Here is a 25,885-nt window from a genome sequence, read left to right as displayed (position 1 = left end):
TTTTACTTAAGGTGGATTAGGTTTTTTGCATATAATCCCCTTAACTTTAGGTATTTAATATGTCCAAGTATTCAACTTAACTTTAAGTGTTGTTGAGGCGGTTTTATACACCCAATTACTGGAGATTATTCCTTTGCGAAAAGTAGATCCTATGCATTATGTGAGAATAATCATGCATTCCATTTATCAATAAGCACTATTATTTTGAAGCAGTTTCTAGCGTATCTGTTTAAGCCAAAGTCAGAGAGGGGTTAATAAGCAACGGTGTTAACTTAGAAGAGTTAATGTAGCAATGCTAGACAACAGTGCCTTTTTGCACAAATTAAATTCTTTATAGTATACTTGCAGTTTCCCAAGGTCTTAGTATAAGTAGGTACTTGAAGCCATATCTTGAGACAATAAACTGTGCTCTCCTGGCCTGGACGACAATTCCTTTAGAGAGATTGGAGCAAGTAAAGTGTATCCAAACACTCCTGAGGGGGAACAGCGGCAGCCCGTCTCAGAAGCCGAGACCACTTCAAGGGAGCAGTCCTCCTCCAGACCGCAAGTTTCACTCTGGCGCGGGAAGCCGCCGAATCTCTGTCAGCCCTGGGCGTGTATCGATCTGCCTCCACCCTCCGCGCACTCACCCGCCAACAAACAGAGGTCTCTGTGCCACTGAGGACCCAGCTGGAGACCGGGCACTCCATTTTCAGAAAGCGGCAAGAGAGTGGTCACCTCAATCCGGTGAGGAGGGTAGATTATTGAGGGTTAACTGGTCTTCGCACCTTATCCTCTTACCCGCCGGTCGTGATACAGATGGAAGGAGGGGGGAGGGGAGATAATGAAGCTCTGTTGAAGCCTTCTGCGGTATTTTCAGGCTATCTACCCCCCTCACGCAGCACCGGTGGGAGGGGGGGACTGCCTCTTGAGTTCTTTAATCTGTGTGCGGCCTCTCCCTAAGATGATATTCTTTGGGGCCTACACACCGATGGTATGTTGTAGCGCTAAGTTGTAACAGCGCTGTATGGGTTCCTCCAGCAGTATCCCAGCTGGTTGCAATGATCCTCCACAGTTGCAGGGTATCTGGCGCGCAAGTTGCCGCCAAGGTAAATTGCACGGAGGAGATGGACAGGCTCCACCTCCGGAAACCCCTAATACCAGAGCCAGAGCATGCAATTTTAAGCAACTTTCTAATATATTCCTATTATTAATTTTCTTCATTCTCTTGCTATCTTTATTTGAATCTAAGCTTAGGAGCCGGCCCATTTTTGGTTCAGAACCTGGGTAGCACTTACTGATTGGATGGCTACATTTAGACACCAATCAGAAGTGAGCTCACAACTCGCCCGGACCTTAGGTTTCACCCCCTTTTCATAGATAATTACTAGAGGGCTGCCCAATACGAGGGCCACTGTTATATTTCTTGCTATGCAAAGAAGCTGCAGAGATCAGGAAACAGCTGGTGAGCCGGTTGTCAGTGGCATTTGCACAACCCCGCTTGTATAAAGCTGTGTTATAGGGGCATCAGACCCAACATTTTTCTTTCATGATTCACAGACCTTACAATTTAAAAAAAAAAAAAAAAATTCCAATTTTCTTCTATTGTCACATTTGCTTTGTTTTCATGTTATTCTTTGTTGAAAAGGTCTAGATAGGTAGCGTGCACATGTCTGGAGCACTTCATGGCAGAAAATAGTGCTGCCATCTAGTGGTCTTGCTAAAGTATAACATTGTTGCAAAACTGCTGCCATATAGTGCTGCAGACACGTGCACACTCCTAAACTTACCTTCCTGCTTTTCAACAAAAGATACGAAAAACTTTTAAAGAAAAATTTAAGCAAATTGGAAAGTGATTTAAAATGATATATATGGGGGGCGGAGCCAGCAGCACACACGAGAGGTTGCAGGCTTTTAGAGCTCCGGCTCAAATCTATCTAAAAACGACCTAAGACCGGATTCAGATACGAATGCCGCCTCTACCATTGTTGGATTACCTATTTGATTTCCAACCAGCACCCAGAGGACGCTAAGCTTTGCTATTGAAACGCCAGTTTTGTGCCGAGTTTGGAGGACCTGCTCTGTGTCTGCAAAGATGGCAGCCATCTTGCCACCCTCGTGGGAAAACAATTATCATGGCCAATGTTTACCAGATATTTGCTGAACTCAACAGACTTCTAACCTATTATCAAATTGAATTTACCGCATCTTTGAATACAGCTATTAAACCCGTAGAAGACATCCGGATTTCGACAGAGATATCTCCAAGCCCAGCTGAGGTGAACACTACTGGCAGGGATGCTTTGGAGCCCCAGCATCATCCGCATATTTCTGACATCGAAACAGCTGAGGTTGCGATGTATTATGAGGCTGAAGGGATTGTCACTGAGCTTCCGTTACCAAGTGCGGTCTTCAAGAGCCAAACAGGAGAGAACTCTACTCAAACACTCTCAAAGTGGTTTGATGCTATTAGCACTAACCACCATCTGGACGACCACAGCGTTTCTCCCATGGGCGTAGAAATAAAGACAGCATCACAACAAACCTCTTATAAATGGAGACAGCGTTACTGGATTCATTTAACAGGGCACAAGATCTTCGAGGCAAATGATGAAAAGGTATGCCCCAAGCTTGAGGTACAGACGTGGAGGACAGGCATAGGATAGAAAACGACGTGCCACCATTTATGCCACGTTGTTTGGCGGCAACACATTATACCCAGAAAGAACTCTATCACTTCACTCGTACCGGACTTTTTGATGAGTTCTGTGTGAACCTCTGCTTTTACCTGTGATGGCTCTCTTAAAGGTGACTCTGGTCTGTAACCGTTATACTATTCCACTCAAAGGCTTTCCAGGGATCTGCTCTTTCTATATTTCATAATAATTAAATAGTTTATTAGCTTTATTAAAAACAAGTGTAATGTTTCATATTTGTATATCCATATTTGTTGATTATATATTATGTAGAAAGTAACCTAGGATGAATGCTAGAAGGATTTCTCATACATGGCATGTATATGTTTCAAGAACTTTGTTGCTCAGCTGAGTAGTTGGGAGAACACTAGGAGTAGATAACTTGCGTGGCACAATGCATACATATAGATCATCTTCCACTGTACCTGTTTAAGATTTAATAATTAACCTTATATACCGTATATTTGCCATTCCAAGGATATTGTCATGAACTATATGCCATACTCCCTTCTATTTTCTATAGAAAATAATTTTATATGAGAATACATATATAAGCAAATGATCTAGCTTTCACTTCCTGTTTATACTTTTATAGTTTTCCTATCTATTATAAAATATTACGCAAGCTCAGAATTTAAAGGGACACTGAACCCAAATTTTTTCTTTCGTGATTCAGATAGAGCATGCAATTTTAAGCAACTTTCTAATTTACTCCTATTATCTATTTTACTTCATTCTCTTGTTATCTTTAATAGTATTTCTAGTCTAATGCTGTGTTTTTTAAATGTAATATTCGAATATGACATTCGAATTTGAATGTCACATTTGAATTTGAAATAGTATTTCTAGTCTAATACTGTGTTTTATAAATGTAATATTCGAATTTGACATTCAAAATAGTATTTCTAGTCTACAACTGTGTTTCATAAATGTAATTTTCGAATTTGAATGTAACCTTTGAATTTGAAATAGTATTTCTAGTCTAATACTGTGTTTTATAAATGTAATATTCGAATTTGACATTCGAAATAGTATTTCTAGTCTACAACTGTGTTGTATAAATCTAATATTCAAATTCGAATGTTACATTCGAATTTGAATGTAGCATTTAAATTCGAAATAGTATTTCTAGTCTACAACTGTGTTTTATAAATTTAATATTCGAATGTCACATTCGAATTCAAAATGGACATTCGAAAACTGTAAATAACATTCAATAATAGAATTTTTAAGAATATTTGTTCTTATCAACATTCTATTATGTAAATTGAATTTCTACAATAACATTCGTTCTAACATTCAAATTCGAATATAAACACATTCGCCCATCCCTAGTGAATATCTGTAATCCTGCTAAGTAAGATTACTACAACTCTTGTCACTATTTAAAGGGACAGTCAAGTCCAAAAAAAACTTTCATGATTTAAATAGGGCATGCAATTTTAAACAACTTCCCAATTTACTTTTATCACCAAATTTGCTTTGTTCTCTTGGTATTCTTAGTTGAAAGCTAAACCTAGGAGGTTCATATGCTAATTTCTTAGACCTTGAAGACTGCCTCTAATCTGAATACATTTTGACCACTAGAGGGCATTAGTTCACATGTTTCATATAGGTAACATTGAGCTCATGCACGTAAAGTGACCTAGGAGTGGGCACTGATTGGCTAAACTGCATGTCTGTCAAAAGAACTGAAATAAGGGGGCAGTCAGCAGAAGCTTAGATACAAGATAATTACAGAGGTAAAACGTGCATTACTATAACTGTGCTGGTTATGCAAAACTGGGGAATGGGTAATTAAGGGATTATCTTTCTTTTTAAACAACAAAAATTCTGGTGTTGACTGTCCCTTTAATCAAACTGTTACTGCTTACTTTTTAATTGCCTTTTCCTTTGTACACCTAACCTACAGTCCTATATGTATATAATTTACTATGATTTACAAGCTGAAATTTATGAAAACTTATCTGTACTGCATTCTACTTGGGATATATCTGAATCAAAAATAAAAAAAAGAGTTTTATGTTTCTTTAAACACATAGATCTCCAGGGTTAGTAGTGCAAAAAATTATACTAATGAATTAGTGCATGTCACTTTTTCACTAATTTGAAATAGCTTTTTTTGCAATATACTTCAATTAGCAGAAATTCTTCTAGTAAAAGTTATGTGGCATATGCACATATCCCATGCACCAGTATTCAAGCTCAGAGAGCTGGCTGTTGTGTGTATTGTGTCTTGTGTACAAGCCACTGCTGACTCTCTGAGAAGTTGTGGTGTTTGAATACTGGTGCACAGGCCCTCACAGCATATGTGCGTATGCAGCAAGAAACTGTAAAAACTTTACTAGAAACATTTTTGCTAATGGAAATATATTGCAGAAATTCTTGTTAATTTGCTACAACTACATCTACATTTTCTATAAGTAAATCAGAGAGCAGTTTTTATTAAAGGGACAGTAAAGTCAAAATTAAACTTTCATGATTCAGATAGGGCATGTAATTTTAAACAACTTTCCAATTTACTTTTATCATCAAATTTGCTATGTTCTCTTGATATTCATACGCTAATTTCTAAGCCCTTGAAGGCCGCCTCTTATCTGAATGCATTTGACAGTTTTTCGCAGCTAGAGGGCATTAGTTCATGTGAGTCATATAGATAATTGTGCTCATGCCTGTGGAGTTACCTAGGAGTCAGTGCTGATTGGCTAAAAAGCAAGTCTGTCAAAAGAACTGAGATAAGGGGGCAGTCTGCAGAGGCTTAGATACAAGGTAAATCACACAGGTAAAAAGTATATCAATATAACAGTGTTGGTTATGCAAAACTGGGGAATGGGTAATAAAGGGATTATCCTGTCCCTTTAAATAAATGGGACTAACATCTTGCTCCATGTGCAAGCTTTGTAAAATAGTTTTTATATCATATCTGTCTCTTAAGCCCTAGAACTCACATGTACAGAGATGGGTCAGTCTATCTCAGCCAATGTCGTAAGTTTCCATGAAGATTTGCATCACATTGAGACTTGGCACCGAGACGTCCTCAGCCACCCGGTATCCCCAAAAGACACATTTCTTGGATCTATAATAAATTGCTCAGATACAGCACAGAGTAAGTTGAAACAGGTTTCTATTTGCTTTTCTTTACTTTACAGCACTTATACTTTTTTTTTTATGTATACTTTCCATTAAAAAAAACCCTCACCAACATTATTCTGATAAATAAGAGAACTTTTTTTGTCATCTGATTTTCAGTCACTGTTTCAGTCCTTTCCAGTTGCTTTGAAAACAATCTTTGTATTGAACTTGAATGGCATTTAGCTTCTTTTTTATTGCATTCTGGCCCATTTGATTGGATGGATAAAACAAATGAATCACTTGTATGATTTAAAGGAATATAAAAGTGCAAGAAGAGCATTCTCTAATGTTAGAGCATTTTATTATTGCACTGTCGCAATACTGTGGGGTTCATCACCATCTGTTGCTTTCATAAAGAAAGCATCAATATTGAAAAAGGCTTATCTGCAGCCAATTAAAGGGACGTGATAACCAAACGTTAAGGCACTTGATCAGCATAGCAGTAAAAAGCTGACTAAAAAATATCACTAAATAGCTGACTAGAAAATATCACCTGAACATCTCTATGTAAAAAAGGAAGATATTTTACCTCACAATTTCCTCAGTAGTTGTATCCCATTGTAAAGGGTCTTTAAGCAGCCACTCAGGATGCTAGTCTAAGGACTTGAAAGGGAGCGATCATCTGGCTTGTACAGATACAGTCATTTTATTTCCTTCCTCAGTTTAAGGAAGTTTACTATGAAATCTTGCGAGATTTCAGTGAAATATCATGAGATCACAGTAAAGCAAAGTGTGGCATCAGCACTGATGAAGCTGATTGGTTGTTGTTTTTTTTTTCAACATGCAGCTGACAGTAGCTGAAGAATAACTGTTTGTAAAGCACTTACTATTGGGAACTGAATAATTTTTAAGTAAAATATCTTCCTTTTTTACATAGATATTTTAATGTGATCTTTTCTCGTCCGCTTTTTCCATCACTTTCAAGTGGTTTAGCATATGGGTATTATGCCTCTTTAACATGCCAATGAGCCGTTTTCGATGTTGATCCTGTCTTAATCAGCTATTTTCACTTACTATTGGCAGCACATTTTACATTATCATATCCGTGAAAAATGGCCAAATACTTGTGCCAGTTCTGTTTATCTGAGCTCAATACATATTTTTTTTATACAAACACATTTACAAGGCCATGTTTGACTTCTACAGCTAAAAGATAACAATAATTTGAGAAGTGGTGTCAAAGTTCGAGTACCCCAAAAAGTTTTCGAATGTGACAGGTTTTGCACACAGGAAAACACACTGATATTGCCCCCACTATATTGGGTGATATTAGGAAGCTACTTCCCCAAACATAGGCAAAAGCTACCTGCTTGATTAATTAAAGTTAAAAATTAATAATAAGCGCTTTTACACTAAAAACATTAACCCAGCTAACATACATCCGCTACACCAATAATGCCCCATTATAAATTTCACTATATTATGCCACCCAAATGACCCCCTGTTTACTCTTCCTAGATTGCCCTGGCGCTACATTTGTTTTTTAAAACCGTGTCACATGGTTGTTTGTCAGATCACAACCAGATCTATAGCACCGTTCACCTTAATATAGCACTCTCTTGCGCTGGGTAAAGCCGCTGACAGCTGTATCCAGTGCAGGAGCGTGATACATTAGTGAATGGTGCTATTGACCGTGTTGTCATTTGACAAGAACCCTGTGACACAGTTTATAAAAAAAATAATATAGCACCAGTGAAGCAGAGTTTGGCTGTTGAAAAATAAATTGCCGCAAAACATATTGTTTTAGAAAAATGTAAACTTGTCTGATATTTTATTCTATAGCAAAAAAAGTAAAATGACTATAAATATTTAAACATTTGATTTTTAAAGATGAATTAATAATATGTTTTATATCTCTTCTGCTAGGATTCCTTTCGACATGGAAGGTTGTGCTTCTAGTACTGTTGATCCTATTGTTGATATGTGGAGCAATGGGCTTTATAGTTTACCTACGCAAGAGGTATGTGCGAAGTTTCAGGATAAGACATTTATTTATCTGCTTAGAGGACATTGTAACATTTTCTTGGGAACGTAACTCTGAAATGCCAAAAAAAAACATCTGACAATTATTGCCTCTCGTGCAATAAACAATGTCAGCCCAATATCATTATGGTTATAAAGTAATGTTCAATGTTTTCCTGGTGGGCTGCTGTTATAGTGCCGCATCATTTGTCAGGAAATCACGGAGCGAGCCTTGTGCGCATGTGTAGTACATTTTCTCAAGGCTGCTCCACTCCTGATGAGGGTGTGGGAACCTGTATAGGCAAAAAAAGGGCCTAGCCAAGTTAGGGGGGTTGAAGGCAGGCCGGGGGGTGGGGGTTTGGGACCAGGGGTGGAGGAGGCCCGGAGGGTTCTGGGATCAGTCTTTAAACATTCCCAGGGCTGGTCTGCACTGCACTGTAGCCCCTCTGTCAACCATATACACCTATTGAACCAAACCCTGGCCCTCAAGCCCCTCAGTCAGCCATATACACACATCAGATCAGACTGTTCAGCTGAACAGTAGATATTTTCTCCTGTTAAGTGTAGTCAGTCCACGGGTCATCATTACTTCTGGGATATTAACTCCTCCCCAACAGGAAGTGCAAGAGGATCACCCAAGCAGAGCTGCTATATAGCTCCTCCCCTCTACGTCACACCCAGTCATTCTCTTGCACCCAACTAATAGATAGGATGTGTGAGAGGACTGTGGTGATTTTACTTCGTTTTTATATCTTCAATCAAAAGTTTGTTATTTTAAAACAGCACCGGAGTGTGTTGTTCCTTCTCAGGTAGAATTTGAAGAAGAATCTACCTGAGTTTTTGGATGATTTTAGCCGGCGTAGCTAAGATTCATTTTGCTGTTCTCGGCCATTCTGAGGAGTGAGGTAAACTTCAGATCAGGGGACAGCGGGCAGGTTCACCTGCAAAGAGGTATGTTGCAGTATATTATTTTCTGAGGAATGGAATTGACTGAGAAAATACTGCCAATACCGATATAATGTAAGTTCAGCCTTAAATGCAGTAGTAGCAACTGGTATCAGGCTGTTATGTATATATGTTTACACTTCAGTATTCTGGGACGTCTAGCAACAGGCTGTTTAATGACATTTCATGTTATTTGATTTTAAACGTTTTGCTGGCATGTTAAATCGTTTAATTATCTGAGGTACTGGGTGAAAAATTGTTTTGGGCACTGTTTTTCCACTTGGCTGTCGTTTATTTTAATTTAAGACAGTTTACTGAACTTCCCTCACTGCTGTGTGTGAGGGGGAGGGGCCTATTTTGGCGCTTTTGCTACGCATCAGAAATTCAGTCAAAAGTCTGTTTCTCTCCCTGCATGATCCGGATCGTCTCTACAGAGCTCAAGGGTCTTCAAAAATTATTTTGAGGGAGGTAATCACTCACAGCAGACCTGTGAGATTGTGCTTTGACTGTGATAAAAAACGTTTATATTTTGTACATTTTTTTCTGCTATTAAGGGTTAGTTATCCATTGCTAATGGGGGCAATCCTTTGCTAAATTTATGCCTTTACCGGGAAAAATTTGGTTTTTATCATTTCTCTGGTTCATTGTTATTCAACTGTCATAGTTTTTTTCTGTGCTTCTTAAAGGCACAGTGCGTTTTTCATATTACTTGTAAATTGAGTTGAAAAGTATTTCCAAGCTTGCTAGTTTAATTGCTAGTTTGTTAAACATGTCTGACTCAGAGGAATATCTCTGTGCTATATGTGCAAAAGCCAAGGTGGAGCCCAATAGAAATTTATGTACTAATTGCATTGATGCTACTTTCAATAAAAGTCAATCTGTACAAATTGAACATCATTCACCAAACAACGAGGGGGAAGTTATGCCGACTAACTTGCCTCACGTGTCAGTACCTGCATCTCCCGCTCGGGAGGTGCGTGATATTGTAACGCCGAGTACTTCAGGGCGGCCATTACAAATCACACTACAGGACATGGCTAATGTTATGACTGAAGTTTTGTCTAAATTACCAGAACTTAGAGGTAAGCGAGATCACTCTGGGGTGAGAACAGAGTGCGCTGATAATATTAGGGCCATGTCAGATACTGCGTCACAATTTGCAGAACATGAGGACGGAGAGCTTCAATCTGCAGGTGACGGATCTGATCCAAATAGAGTGGATTCAGACATTTCAAACTTTAAGTTTAAACTAGAAAACCTCCGTGTACTGCTAGGGGAGGTATTAGCGGCTCTGAATGATTGTAACACCGTTGCAATCCCAGAGAAATTATGTAGGCTGGATAGATACTATGCAGTACCAGCGAGTACTGATGTATTTCCTATACCTAAGAGGCTTACAGAGATAATTACTAAGGAGTGGGATAGGCCCGGTGTACCCTTTTCCCCCCCTCCTGTATTTAGAAAAATGTTTCCAATAGACGCCACCACACGGGACTTATGGCAGATGGTCCCTAAGGTGGAGGGAGCGGTTTCTACTCTGGCTAAGCGTACCACTATCCCGGTGGAGGATAGCTGTGCCTTTTCAGATCCAATGGATAAAAAATTAGAGGGTTACCTTAAGAAAATGTTTGTTCAACAAGGTTTTATATTGCAACCCCTTGCATGTATTGCGTCTGTCACGGCTGCGGCCGCATTTTGGTCCGAGTCTCTGGAAGAGACTCTTGACTCAATAACTATAGATGAGATTTCAAATAAGCTTAAAACTCTTAAGCTAGCTAATTCATTTATTTCTGATGCCGTAGTACATTTAACTAAACTTACGGCTAAGAATTCCGGATTCGCCATTCAGGCACGTAGAGCACTGTGGCTAAAATCCTGGTCAGCTGATGTTACTTCTAAATCTAAATTACTTAACATACCTTTCAAAGGGCAGACTTTATTCGGGCCCGGTTTGAAAGAAATTATCGCTGACATTACAGGAGGTAAAGGCCATGCCCTGCCTCAAGACAGAGCCAAACCTAGGGCTAGACAGTCTAATTTTCGTGCCTTTCGTAACTTCAAGGCAGGAGCAGCATCAACTTCCTCTGCACCAAGACAGGAAGGAGCTGTTGCTCGCTACAGACAAGGCTGGAAACCTAACCAGTCCTGGAACAAGGGCAAGCAGGCCAGAAAACCTGCTGCTGCCCCTAAGACAGCATGAATTGAGGGCCCCCGATCCGGGAACGGATCTAGTGGGGGGCAGACTTTCTCTCTTCGCCCAGGCTTGGGCAAGAGATGTCCAGGATCCCTGGGCGTTAGAGATCATATCTCAGGGATATCTTCTGGACTTCAAAACCTCTCCCCCAAAAGGGAGATTTCATCTTTCAAGGTTGTCAACAAACCAGATAAAGAAAGAGGCGTTTCTACGCTGTGTACAAGATCTTTTGCTAATGGGAGTGATCCACCCGGTTCCGCGGTCGGAGCACGGACAGGGGTTTTACTCAAATCTGTTTGTGGTTCCCAAGAAAGAAGGAACCTTCAGACCAATCTTGGATTTAAAGATCTTAAACAAATTCCTAAGAGTTCCATCGTTCAAAATGGAAACTATCCGGACAATCTTACCCATGATCCAAAAGGGTCAGTACATGACCACAGTGGATTTAAAGGACGCTAACCTTCACATACCGATTCACAAAGATCATTACCGGTATCTAAGGTTTGCCTTCCTAGACAGGCATTACCAGTTTGTAGCTCTTCCATTCGGATTGGCTACGGCTCCAAGAATCTTCACAAAGGTTCTGGGCGCTCTTCTGGCGGTACTAAGACCGCGAGGAATTTCGGTGGCTCCGTACCTAGACGACATTCTGATACAAGCGTCAAGCTTTCAAACTGCCAAGTCTCATACAGAGTTAGTACTGACATTTCTAAGGTCGCATGGGTGGAAGGTGAACGAAGAGAAAAGTTCTCTCTTTCCACTCACAAGAGTTCCCTTCTTGGGGACTCTTATAGATTCTGTAGAAATGAAGATCTACCTGACAGAAGGCAGGTTAATAAAGCTTCAAAATGCTTGCCGTGTCCTTCATTCCATTCAACACCCGTCAGTGGCTCAATGCATGGAGGTAATCGGCTTAATGGTAGCGGCAATGGACATAGTACCCTTTGCACGCCTACATCTCAGACCACTGCAATTGTGCATGCTAAGTCAGTGGAATGGGGATTACTCAGATTTGTCCCCTACTCTGAATCTGGATCAAGAGACCAGAAATTCTCTTCTATGGTGGCTTTCTCGGCCACATCTGTCCAGGGGGATGCCATTCAGCAGACCAGATTGGACAATTGTAACAACAGACGCCAGCCTACTAGGTTGGGGCGCTGTCTGGAATTCCCTGAAGGCTCAGGGATCATGGACTCAGGAGGAGAGTCTCCTTCCAATAAACATTCTGGAATTGAGAGCAGTTCTCAATGCCCTTCTGGCTTGGCCTCAGTTAACAACTCGGGGGTTCATCAGGTTTCAGTCGGACAACATCACGACTGTAGCTTACATCAACCATCAAGGAGGGACAAGAAGCTCCCTAGCGATGATGGAAGTATCAAAGATAATTCGCTGGGCAGAGTCTCACTCTTGCCACCTGTCAGCGATCCACATTCCTGGAGTGGAGAACTGGGAGGCGGATTTCCTAAGTCGTCAGACTTTTCATCCGGGGGAGTGGGAACTTCATCCGGAGGTCTTTGCCCAAATACTTCGACTTTGGGGCAAACCAGAGATAGATCTCATGGCGTCTCGCCAGAACGCCAAGCTTCCTTGTTACGGGTCCAGGTCCAGGGACCCGGAAGCGGTCCTGGTAGATGCTTTGACAGCACCTTGGACCTTCGGGATGGCCTATGTGTTTCCACCCTTCCCGATGCTTCCTCGATTGATTGCCAGGATCAAACAGGAGAGAGCATCGGTGATTCTAATAGCGCCTGCGTGGCCACGCAGGACCTGGTATGCAGATCTAGTGGACATGTCATCCTGTCCACCTTGGTCTCTGCCTCTGAGACAGGACCTTCTAATTCAGGGTCCTTTCAAACATCAAAATCTAATTTCTCTGAAGCTGACTGCTTGGAAATTGAACGCTTGATTTTATCAAAGCGTGGATTTTCGGAGTCAGTAATTGATACCTTAATACAGGCTAGGAAACCTGTTACCAGAAAGATTTACCATAAAATATGGCGTAAATACTTACATTGGTGCGAATCCAAGAGTTACTCATGGAGTAAGGTTAGGATTCCTAGGATATTGTCTTTTCTACAAGAGGGTTTAGAAAAGGGTTTATCTGCTAGTTCCTTAAAGGGACAGATCTCAGCTCTGTCCATTCTTTTACACAAACGTCTGTCAGAAGTTCCAGACGTTCAGGCTTTTTGCCAGGCATTGGCCAGGATTAAGCCTGTGTTTAAAACTGTTGCTCCACCATGGAGCTTAAATTTAGTTCTTAACGTTTTACAGGGTGTTCCGTTTGAACCCCTTCATTCCATTGATATTAAATTGTTATCTTAGAAAGTTCTGTTTTTAATGGCTATTTCCTCGGCTCGTAGAGTCTCTGAGTTATCAGCCTTACATTGTGATTCTCCGTATCTGATTTTTCATTCAGATAAGGTAGTTCTGCGTACTAAACCTGGGTTCTTACCTAAGGTTGTCACTAACAAGAATATCAATCAAGAGATTGTTGTTCCATCATTGTGTCCTAACCCTTCTTCAAAGAAGGAACGACTTCTGCACAATCTAGATGTAGTCCGTGCCCTGAAATTTTATTTACAGGCAACTAAAGATTTTCGCCAAACTTCTTCCCTGTTTGTCGTTTATTCTGGACAGAGGAGAGGTCAAAAAGCTTCTGCTACCTCTCTCTCTTTTTGGCTTCGTAGCATAATACGTTTAGCCTATGAGACTGCTGGACAGCAGCCTCCTGAAAGAATTACAGCTCATTCTACTAGAGCTGTGGCTTCCACTTGGGCCTTTAAGAATGAGGCATCTGTTGAACAGATTTGCAAGGCTGCAACTTGGTCTTCTCTTCATACTTTTTCCAAATTTTACAAATTTGACACTTTTGCTTCTTCGGAGGCTGTTTTTGGGAGAAAGGTTCTTCAGGCAGTGGTCCCTTCCGCATAAAGATCCTGCCTGTCCCTCCCGTCATCCGTGTACTTTAGCTTTGGTATCCCAGAAGTAATGATGACCCGTGGACTGACTACACTTAACAGGAGAAAACATAATTTATGCTTACCTGATAAATTCCTTTCTCCTGTAGTGTAGTCAGTCCACGGCCCGCCCTGTTTTTTATGGCAGGTCTAAATTTTTAAATTATACTCCAGTCACCACTGCACCCTATAGTTTCTCCTTTCTCGTTTGGTTCTCGGTCGAATGACTGGGTGTGACGTAGAGGGGAGGAGCTATATAGCAGCTCTGCTTGGGTGATCCTCTTGCACTTCCTGTTGGGGAGGAGTTAATATCCCAGAAGTAATGATGACCCGTGGACTGACTACACTACAGGAGAAAGGAATTTATCAGGTAAGCATAAATTATGTTTTTCTGACAATTTTCAAGATTTGCTTAAATGTCCCTGGCCCCTGTATCATGTGACAGCCATCAGCCAATCACAAACTCATATATGAATACACTTTGAACTCTTGCACATGGTTAGTAGAAAAGGGTGCCTCAGAAAATGTGCATATATTATAGGGTTTTTTTGTTTTGTTTTTTTTGAAGAAAGAAATAGTACATATAAAATAGCTAGTCATTAACTGTATAACAATATATGTTAGTAACAAGTAGATAAGTGACGAATAACAAGCAAATTGAACGGGAAGGGTCAGATAGTACAATAATATTAATGTACAAGTAGCATTGGGTCACTTGTAAAAACCTGATGATAGGATAATTACAGAGATGGTGGCATCATATGGATTTTGGGATATTGGGTGGTTTATCTACCTTGCTGTTTACGTAGTCTTGCCATAATGTTACCCTTTCTGAATACATTGCTAATTTATCCTGGTTAGTGTATAATAGTTCCTCTAATTTTAGAAATTCATTAACTTTTATCTCCCACAGGGTTAGATCGATCTTAGTTTTGCATTTCCAGTACTTAGCAATTAAGTATTTGACACTATTTGTTATCATATAGAAAAGTTTCAAATGATGCCTGTATTTAATTTTTGGTGGTTTATTCAGAAGCCACATCAGAGTATCTAAGGTAAATTGTGTTTTAAGGATCTTTAAATTTCAGTGATTCCATAGATCTTGAAAAACAGAGTTCCGCCACCACATATGGGCCATATTACTCCCTACATGATCGCATCGCCAGCAAGTGTTGGATTTAATAGAGAAAAGGTAGTGTAATCTTTGAGGCGTTAGGTGCCATCTGTGTAGATTTAGATTGATTTCAAGAATAGCTGTTGAGATAGATTTCATGGTACTATGAAAAATGTGTGATCTGACTTGTGGCAATATAATGACATTTAGGTGCTTTTCCCATCTCTCCAAATAGGGGGGTATAAAACTTGAAGTGGTGTGTGTTAATAGTCTATAGATAAGGTATGGGTTAGCGGTGGCCAGCTTGTACACAGAGCTTCAAATCTCGTTAACGGCCTGGTCATGTTCCTTGCTTGAGGGTGTTTGTTGAAAAGGTCATGTATTTGTCTATATGTGAACCAGTTAGTTAAAGCAGTCATATCCCTGGCTTATTAACTCTATTTAAGATTGTAGTTGCTAATTTTTTTTATTAATAAGTACACTGGAAGGTCTGGTCAGTGTGGAAAATGTGTATGTTTTAAAATGGCAGAACCTAGGTTCAATATGCCATTTCCATCTAAAGGGAGAGTCCACTGCTTCATTCATCACTTGTGGGAATTAAGAACCTGGCCACAAGGAGGAGGCAAAGATACCCCAGCCAAAGGCTTAAATACCTCCCCCACTTCCCTCATCCCCAGTCATTCTTTGCCTTTTGTCACAAGAGGTTGGCAGAGAAGTGTCGGAAGATTCAGAGTAGTCTCTTATGGAGGGTAGTACTCTTCGCAATGGGACTGGAGTTTTAAGTAGTCCTTAGTAGTAGGGGCGGTCTTGCATGGTACTCCATGTGACCGGGTATGGCCTCAGTATCTTCCTCTTTCTCGACCTGTGTTCGAAGGAGACGAAAGCTGTTTCTTGTAGTCCGGGTCATAGGAGGTGGTGAGTGCCCCGGCCATTGGGATATAAAGGTGCTACTTAAGCTATAATCAAGTCCGTAATAAAGGCGCAAGCTATGGAGGACTCTGATATGTTGGAGGATACTCCTTCCTTATCTAAAACTACTAACTGTGTATACTGTGAGAAAGTTCCGGTGGAACCGCCGTTACAGCTCTGTTCCACATGTCATGACAATATTACTACTTCTAAAAAGAACAAAGTATTTAGTACAACTGAGCCGTCCACCTCTGAGGGTTCTCGCGAGGTGCGTTGCCTACAAGCATCTCCGATTACACAATCAGTTCCCCAGGGCACTACTAATCCTACCATGGGAGGGGCCCTTTGGCCTCCAGACTTCACCGATCAATTGCAGACGGCGGTTTCTGCGACCATAAATGCAATGCCTCGTCCTACTAAGTGCAAGCAGAAGGTATGGCACTGCTATCCGTCTCAGGGGTCTTCAACTTCGGTGGATATCTCGGACTGGTTATCTGCTGAAGAGGACAATTCCGACTTATCAGAGGATGTCGCTTCTGAATCGGAATCAGCTACTTCTAAGCCTCTGTCCGCAGAGGAACCAGATTTCAAATTCAAGATGGAGCATTTGCGTTTCCTGCTGATGGAAGTGCTTGCTACACTGGAGGTTCCAGAAACCGAAACTACCGGAGAAACCTTCGATCCCTAAACTGGATAAGGTTTACAAGGACATGGTAGTGCCCCAGGCCTTCCCGGTTCCTATCAAAATGGCAAACATTATTAAAAATGAATGGGAGAAACTAGGTTTGCCCTTTTTTCCCTCGTCTTCTTTGGGGAACCGTCCCTAAGGTGGATGGTGCTATCTCTACGCTCGCTCTTTTAAGGAACCCATGGATAGAAAGATGGAGTCCATGTTGCGGAAGATGTTCCAACTGACGGGGTTCGTTTTTCAACCGGCGGCAGCTGTCACTGCGGTGGTTGGTGCGGCTACCTATTGGTGTGACACACTATCAGCAATGTTCGAGGTGGACACCCCCCTCAAGGAGATTTTGGATCAAATCAAAGCCTTAATGCTAACATGCAGATTATTCGCCTGAATGCTAAGACGTCAGGATTTTCTGTTTTAGCTTGCAGGGCTCTGTGGCTAAAATTGTGGTCTGCTGACATGACGTCTAAGTCTCGCTTGCTTTCCCTACCATTCAAAGGGAAGGTTTTGTTTGGCCCGGGCCGGGATTCTATCATATCTACACTCATGGGTGGCAAGGGCACCTTCTTACCTCAGGATAAGGAAGCCAAAACCTAAGGGATCTACTTTTTGTCCCTTTCGTGCAGACAAGTCTCAGTGTCAGCAGCCTTCCGCAAAATCAGAGCAATCCAAGGGATCTTGGAAGCCAGCAAACTCTTGGAATAAGTCCAAGCAGATTAAGAAGCCCGCAGATTCAAAGTCGGCATGAAGGGGCGGCCCCCGACCCGTCCTTGAACCAGGTAGGGGACAGACTATCTCTTTTTGCGGGAGCCTGGAGGGGAGACGTTACAGACCTTTGGGTCCTGGAGGTCTTCGCCCAGGCGTACAGGATAGGTTTCAAATCGTATCCGCCCAGAGGCAGGTTCCTCCTGTCAAACATCTCTTCAAAACCAGAGAAGATAGACACCTTCCTGGGATGTGTGAGGGATCTCTCATCTCTCGGGGTAATCGTCCCAGTTTCTCCGGCAGAAAGAAGTCTGGGGTATTTCTGTTTTATATACCCCAGATTTAATATAGTACCGTCTTAGTATCAGAGATATTAAGCAATTGTGAGAAGCCATACATAAGGTTCAACAGATTAAACAACTGCATGTGAATTAACACAAACAGAATAACAGTCAGCGCTACACAACACACAATACAGAAAAAATATATACAACAAAAATTGTATCAGGGATAATATATCAGTAAACTAATGAGGATAAACTAATAAGCACAGGTCCTTAACCCCTTAATGACCACAGCACTTTTCCATTTCTGTCCGTTTGGGTCCAAGGCTATTTTTACATTTTTGCAGTGTTTGTGTTTAGCTGTAATTTTCTTCTTACTCATTTACTGTAGCCACACATATTATATACCGTTTTTCTCGCCATTAAATGGACTTTCTAAAGATACCATTATTTTCATCATATCTTATAATTTACTATAAAAAAAATGATAAAATATGAGGAAAAATGGAAAAAAACACACTTTTTCTAGCTTTGACCCCCAAAATCTGTTACATATCTAAAACCACCAAAAAACACCCATGCTAAATAGTTTCTAAATTTTGTCCTGAGTTTAGAAATACCCAATGTTTACATGTTCTTTGCTTTTTTTGCAAGTTATAGGGCCATAAATACAAGTAGCACTTTGCTATTTCCAAACCATTTTTTTCCAAAATTAGCGCTAGTTACATTAGAACACTGATATCTTTCAGGAATCCCTGAATATCCCTTGACATGTATATATTTTCTTTTAGTAGACATCCCAAAGTATTGATCTAGGCCAATTTTGGTATATTTCATACCACCATTTCACCGCCAAATGCGATCAAATCCAAAAAATCGTTCACTTTTTCACAAATTTTTTCACAAACTTTCGGTTTCTCACTGAAATTATTTACAAACAACTTGTGCAATTATGGCATAAATGGTTGTAAATTCTTCTCTGGCATCCCCTTTGTTCAGAAATAGCAGACATATATGGCTTTGGCGTTGCTTTTTGGTAATTAGAAGGCCGCTAAATGCCACTGCGCACCACAAGTGTATTATGCCCAGCAGTTAAGGGGTTAATTAGGGAGCTTTTAGGGAGCTTGTAGGGTTAATTTTAGCTTTAGTGTAGTGTAGTAGACAACCCCAAGTATTGATCTAGGCACATTTTGGTATATTTCATGCCACCATTTCACCGCCAAATGCGATCAAATTAAAAAAAACTTAAAATTTTTCACAATTTTAGGTTTCTCACTGAAATCATTTACAAACAGCTTGTGCAATTATGGCACAAATGGTTGTAAATGCTTGTCTGGGATCCCCTTTGTTCAGAAATAGCAGACATATATGACTTTGGCGTTGCTTTCTGGTAATTAGAAGGCCGCTAAATCCTGCTGCGCCTCACACATGTATTATGCCTAGCAGTGAAGGGGTTAATTAGGGAGTTTGTAGGGAGCTTGCAGGGTTAATTTTAGCTTTAGTGTAGAGATCAGCCTCCCATCTGACACATCCCACCCCCTGATCCCTCCCAAACAGCTCCCTTCCCTTCCCTCCCCCACAATTGTCCCCGCCATCTTAAGTACTGGCAGAAAGTCTACCAGTACTAAAATAAAAGGGGTTTTAAAAAAAAAAAAATTTTTTTAACATATGTACATATGCTACTGTGTAGGATCCCCCCCTTAGCCCCCAACCTCCCTGATCCCCCCCAAAACCGCTCTCTAACCCTCCCCTCTGCCTTATTGGGGGCCATCTTGGGTACTGGCAGCTGTCTGCCAGTACCCAGTTTGCAATAAAAAGTGCAATAAAAAGTGCTTTTTTTTTTGTTTTTCTTTTCTGTAGTGTAGCTTCCCCCACCCCCACACAGACAAACCCCCACCACCTTGCTGATCGTTTGTTTTTTGTTTTGTTTTTTACTTTCAACATTTTTAATTTTCAAAATTTTCTGTAGTGTAGCGGTTCCCACCCGCTCCCTCCCCGTGCACGCGCCCGCCCCCACCCTCCCGTGCACGCGCGCGCGCCCGTGCGCACCCCCAGCCACCCCCGCCCACGATCCCGCCCCCCTTCACATAACCAGGGCCATCGATGGCCGCCACCCGCCTCCCTGTCCGGCTCCCACCCACCAACGCAGTAAGCCACCGATCTCCGGTGCAGAGAGGGCCACAGAGTGGCTCTCTCTGCACCGGATGGCTTACAAAGGTTATTGCAGGATGCCTCCATATCGAGGCATCACTGCAATAACCGGAAAGCAGCTGGAAGCGAGCAGGATCGCTTCCAGCTGCTTTCCACACTGAGGACGTGCAGGGTACGTTCTCAGGCGTTAACTGCCTTTTTTCTGAGGACGTACCCTGCACGTCCTCAGTCGTTAAGGGGTTAAAAGCTTCTGAAAAAAGTAACGAAACACACAGATCCTAGCGTTTCCCAAAAAGTATATCCACAAATGTAAAAGTTTATAAACATATATGAGAATGTTACCCAATGTCCATTAGAGAATATGTTCAAAGTCCCACAGGAATAGCAGAAAATAAAATGTCCACAACGATACTCCAAGATGATGCAGCCTCTCGTTAGGTGATATTCCCAGGAATCACCCAGACATAGATAGAAACTAAAGAAGAAATAGGAGAAGCGCAAAGCAACTTGAAAAATGTATTAAGGATGGATAAAATAACAACACATAGTAACTTACACAGAAGTAAGCTGTAAAATTCCCCCAGTCAATGCAGGATGAACCGCAACAGCAGTCTGATTCTCACTCGATACACTCGGCGTCTGAGTTCCCACCACGCTGATCCACAAAGGACCGGCGTCTGACGTCACAAAGGATAACGAGGATTCCGGAGCGTCCCCCTTCAGGCGCAATGCCTCCACAAACTGCTGGCGGTCAGTGATAGTTTCCAGAGAAAAGTCCCACAACTCTACGCGTTTCGTCCGTGTCTCGGCCGGACTTTTTCAAGGGTATCAAAAAAATACAGACTTAATATTTAACACACGGAATCTAAGGCTTAAAAAGGCATGGAGGGAGCGCCCTCTAATGTTCGGCATCTGATGCCGAACATTAGAGGGCGCTCCCTCCATGCCTTTTTAAGCCTTAGATTAGAGTGTATCGAGTGAGAATCAGACTGCTGTTGCGGTTCATCCTGCATTGACTGGGGGAATTTTACAGCTTACTTCTGTGTAAGTTACTATGGCCTAGATTTGGAGTTCGGCGGTAAAAGGGCTGTTAACGCTCCGCGGGCTTTTTTCTGGCCGCACCATAAATTTAACTCTGGTATCGAGAGTTTAATCAAATGCTGCGTTAGGCTCCAAAAAAGGAGCGTAGAGCATTTTTACCGCAAATGCAACTCTCGATACCAGAGTTGCTTACGGACGCGGCCGGCCTCAAAAACGTGCTCGTGCACGATTCTCCCATAGGAAACAATGGGGCTGTTTGAGCTGAAAAAAAACCTAACACCTGCAAAAAAGCAGCGTTCAGCTCCTAACGCAGCCCCATTGTTTCCTATGGGGAAACACTTCCTACGTCTGCACCTAACACTCTAACATGTACCCCGAGTCTAAACACCCCTAACCTTACACTTATTAACCCCTAATCTGCCGCCCCCGCTATCGCTGACACCTGCATATTTTTTTTAACCCCTAATCTGCCGCTCCGTACACCGCCGCAACCTGCGTTATCCCTATGTACCCCTAATCTGCTGCCCTAACATCGCCGACCCCTATATTATATTTATTAACCCCTAATCTGCCCCCCTCAACGTCGCCGACACCTGCCTACACTTATTAACTCCTAATCTGCCGAGCGGACCTGAGCGCTACTATAATAAAGTTATTAACCCCTAATCCGCCTCACTAACCCTATCATAAATAGTATTAACCCCTAATCTGCCCTCCCTAACATCGCCGACACCTACCTTCAATTATTAACCCCTAATCTGCCGAGCGGACCTCACCGCTACTATAATAAATGTATTAACCCCTAAAGCTAAGTCTAACCCTAATACTAACACCCCCCTAAGTTAAATATAATTTACATCTAACGAAATTAATTAACTCTTATTAAATAACTTATTCCTATTTAAAGCTAAATACTTACCTGTAAAATAAATCCTAATATAGCTACAATATAAATTATAATTATATTATAGCTATTTTAGGATTAATATTTATTTTACAGGCAACTTTTTAATTATTTTAACCAGGTACAATAGCTATTAAATAGTTAAGAACTATTTAATAGTTACCTAGTTAAAATAATAACAAATTTACCTGTAAAATAAATCCTAACCTAAGATATAATTAAACCTAACACTACCCTATCAATAAATTAATTAAATAAACTACCTACAATTACCTACAATTAACCTAACACTACACTATCAATAAATTAATTAAACACAATTCCTACAAATAAATACAATTAACTAAACTATCTAAAGTACAAAAAATAAAAAAGAACTAAGTTACAAAAAATAATAAAATATTTACAAACATAAGAAAAATATTACAACAATTTTAAACTAATTACACCTACTCTAAGCCCCCTAATAAAATAACAAAGCCCCCCAAAATAAAAAATTCCCTACCCTATTCTAAATTAAAAAAGTTACAAGCTCTTTTACCTTACCAGCCCTGAACAGGGCCCTTTGCGGGGCATGCCCCAAGGATTTCAGCTCTTTTGCCTGTAAAAAAAAACATACCATACCCCCCCCAACATTACAACCCACCACCCACATACCCCTAATCTAACCCAAACCCCCCTTAAATAAACCTAACACTAAGCCCCTGAAGATCTTCCTACCTTGTCTTTACCATACCAGGTTCACCGATCCGTCCTGGCTCCAACATCTTCATCCAACCCAAGCGGGGGTTGGCGATCCATCATCCGGTGCTGAAGAGGTCCAGAAGAGGCTCCAAAGTCTTCCTCCTATCCGGCAGGAAGAGGACATCCGGACCGGCAAACATCTTCTCCAAGCGGCATCTTCAATCTTCTTCCATCCGGTGCGGAGCGGGTCCATCTTGAAGCAGGCGACGCGGATCCATCCTCTTCTTCCGTTGTCTCCCGACGAATGACGGTTCCTTTAAGGGACGTCATCCAAGATGGCGTCCCTCGAATTCCGATTGGCTGATAGGATTCTATCAGCCAATCGGAATTAAGGTAGGAATTTTCTGATTGGCTGATGGAATCAGCCAATCAGAATCAAGTTCAATCCGATTGGCTGATCCAATCAGCCAATCAGATTGAGCTCGCATTCTATTGGCTGATCGGAACAGCCAATAGAATGCGAGCTCAATCTGATTGGCTGATTGGATCAGCCAATCAGATTGAACTTGATTCTGATTGGCTGATTCCATCAGCCAATCAGAATATTCCTACCTTAATTCCGATTGGCTGATAGAATCCTATCAGCCAATCGGAATTCGAGGGACGCCATCTTGGATGACGTCCCTTAAAGGAACCGTCATTCGTCGGGAGACAACGGAAGAAGAGGATGGATCCGCGTCGCCTGCCTCAAGATGGACCCGCTCCGCACCGGATGGAAGAAGATTGAAGATGCCGCTTGGAGAAGATGTTTGCCGGTCCGGATGTCCTCTTCTTGCCGGATAGGAGGAAGACTTTGGAGCCTCTTCTGGACCTCTTCAGCACCGGATGATGGATCGCCAACCCCCGCTTGGGTTGGATGAAGATGTTGGAGCCAGGACGGATCGGTGAACCTGGTATGGTGAAGACAAGGTAGGAAGATCTTCAGGGGCTTAGTGTTAGGTTTATTTAAGGGGGGTTTGGGTTAGATTAGGGGTATGTGGGTGGTGGGTTGTAATGTTGGGGGGGGGGTATGGTATGTTTTTTTTTACAGGCAAAAGAGCTGAAATCCTTGGGGCATGCCCCGCAAAGGGCCCTGTTCAGGGCTGGTAAGGTAAAAGAGCTTGTAACTTTTTTAATTTAGAATAGGGTAGGGAATTTTTTATTTTGGGGGGCTTTGTTATTTTATTAGGGGGCTTAGAGTAGGTGTAATTAGTTTAAAATTGTTGTAATATTTTTCTTATGTTTGTAAATATTTTATTATTTTTTGTAACTTAGTTCTTTTTTATTTTTTGTACTTTAGATAGTTTAGTTAATTGTATTTATTTGTAGGAATTGTGTTTAATTAATTTATTGATAGTGTAGTGTTAGGTTAATTGTAGGTAATTGTAGGTAGTTTATTTAATTAATTTATTGATAGGGTAGTGTTAGGTTTAATTATATCTTAGGTTAGGATTTATTTTACAGGTAAATTTGTTATTATTTTAACTAGGTAACTATTAAATAGTTCTTAACTATTTAATAGCTATTGTACCTGTTTAAAATAATTAAAAAGTTGCCTGTAAAATAAATATTAATCCTAAAATAGCTATAATATAATTATAATTTATATTGTAGCTATATTAGGATTTATTTTACAGGTAAGTATTTAGCTTTAAATAGGAATAAGTTATTTAATAAGAGTTAATTAATTTCGTTAGATGTAAATTATATTTAACTTAGGGGGGTGTTAGTATTAGGGTTAGACTTAGCTTTAGGGGTTAATACATTTATTATAGTAGCGGTGAGGTCCGCTCGGCAGATTAGGGGTTAATAATTGAAGGTAGGTGTCGGCGATGTTAGGGAGGGCAGATTAGGGGTTAATACTATTTATGATAGGGTTAGTGAGGCGGGTTAGGGGTTAATAACTTTATTATAGTAGCGCTCAGGTCCGCTCGGCAGATTAGGGGTTAATAAGTGTAGGCAGGTGTCGGCGACGTTGAGGGGGGCAGATTAGGGGTTAATAAATATAATATAGGGGTCGGCGGTGTTAGGGGTAGCAGATTAGGGGTACATAGGGATAACGTAGGTGGCGGCGCTTTGCGGTCGGAAGATTAGGGGTTAATTATTTTAAGTAGCTGGCGGCGACGTTGTGGGGGGCAGGTTAGGGGTTAATAAATGTAATACAGGGGTCGGCGGGGTTAGGGGCAGCAGATTAGGGGTACATAAGTATAACGTAGGTGGCGGTCGGCAGATTAGGGGTTAAAAATTTTAATCGAGTGGCGGCGATGTGGGGGGAGCTCGGTTTAGGGGTACATAGGTAGTTTATGGGTGTTAGTGTACTTTAGGGTACAGTAGTTAAGAGCTTTATGAACCGGCGTTAGCCAGAAAGCTCTTAACTCCTGCTATTTTCAGGCGGCTGGAATTTTGTCGTTAGAGCTCTAACGCTCACTTCAGAAACGACTCTAAATACCAGCGTTAGAAAGATCCCATTGAAAAGATAGGGTACGCAAATGGCGTAGGGGGATCTGCGGTATGGAAAAGTCGCGGCTGAAAAGTGAGCGTTAGACCCTTTAATCACTGACTCCAAATACCAGCGGGCGGCCAAAACCAGCGTTAGGAGCCTCTAACGCTGGTTTTGACGGCTACCGCCGAACTCCAAATCTAGGCCTAGGTGTTGTTATTTTATCCATCCTTAATAAATTTTTCAAGTTGCTTTGCGCTTCTCCTATTTCTTCTTTAGTTTCTGCATGTGAATTAACCCTATTGGTATCATCTCAGATACCGAACTCTATTATAATTACCAGAGAGATATAATTACAGTGAGAGCAATTTATTTAATAAATAACATACGACTCCATAATAGTAACATAAGCGAAATGACACAACCTGACTGCAGATACTGTATGTAATAACCTTGTAATAACCGATACGACAAAAGGCATTAAGCTTCCTGTGATTATCAACACTACAAAACATAATACAACGATAGCTCAAACATGAGAATCTATACTATAAGGACTTTTGTCCCACAATGCATGACGCTATTAAAATTCTCCTGTAAAAGCGGCTCCACAAGCTATGACTCAGTAATCGAACGATTTATAGATATGTATTTTGTATTGTCTTAATTACTATGTAACTTTAGAGAACCAGGATTTTTGTTCTCTTGATTTATTTTTCTTTTACACTTTTTCTGTTATTATACCTTTGTTACAAAATAATAAAAATTACTTTATCATAATACAACGATAGCTTTACTGAACCAGGGTGAAAAATGCTGCAGATATATGGTATTCTGTCTAATAATACTAAGGGCATCTATTAAAACAACCTAAGTACTACAATCACAGTACAGTATAAATTAAAAAATCAACCCTTACTACAATGTTGCATTGAGAACAGAAATAAACTATAACCATTTGTAAATTGCCTTATAGATACCCCTGTTACTATATAGGGAACAATAGGGTTATCTATCATTTAAGAAATAATACAGTTATTCTCTTGTTGACCTATAACCGGACA

The 25,885-nt window shown here is 41.0% G+C and overlaps 1 protein-coding gene across 1 annotated transcript in view; it reads left to right on the top strand.

Moving 5' to 3' along the window:
- The window catches only part of LOC128642006 (uncharacterized), a 238,353-nt gene that overhangs the window by 205,569 nt on the left and 6,899 nt on the right, over positions 1–25,885 (top strand). Inside the window, exons 12-13 of the mRNA XM_053694643.1 lie at positions 5,611–5,781; positions 7,674–7,767. Of these exons, the coding sequence (XP_053550618.1) occupies positions 5,611–5,781; positions 7,674–7,767 (265 nt within the window). The remainder of the gene's footprint in view (positions 1–5,610; positions 5,782–7,673; positions 7,768–25,885) is intronic.

This window comes from Bombina bombina, chromosome 11, assembly GCF_027579735.1.
Source record: "Bombina bombina isolate aBomBom1 chromosome 11, aBomBom1.pri, whole genome shotgun sequence".
In the NCBI taxonomy this organism is placed as follows: domain Eukaryota; kingdom Metazoa; phylum Chordata; class Amphibia; order Anura; family Bombinatoridae; genus Bombina; species Bombina bombina.
The sequence above is the reverse complement of the archived record's forward strand: the minus strand, read 5'-3'. Positions and strand labels throughout refer to the sequence as shown.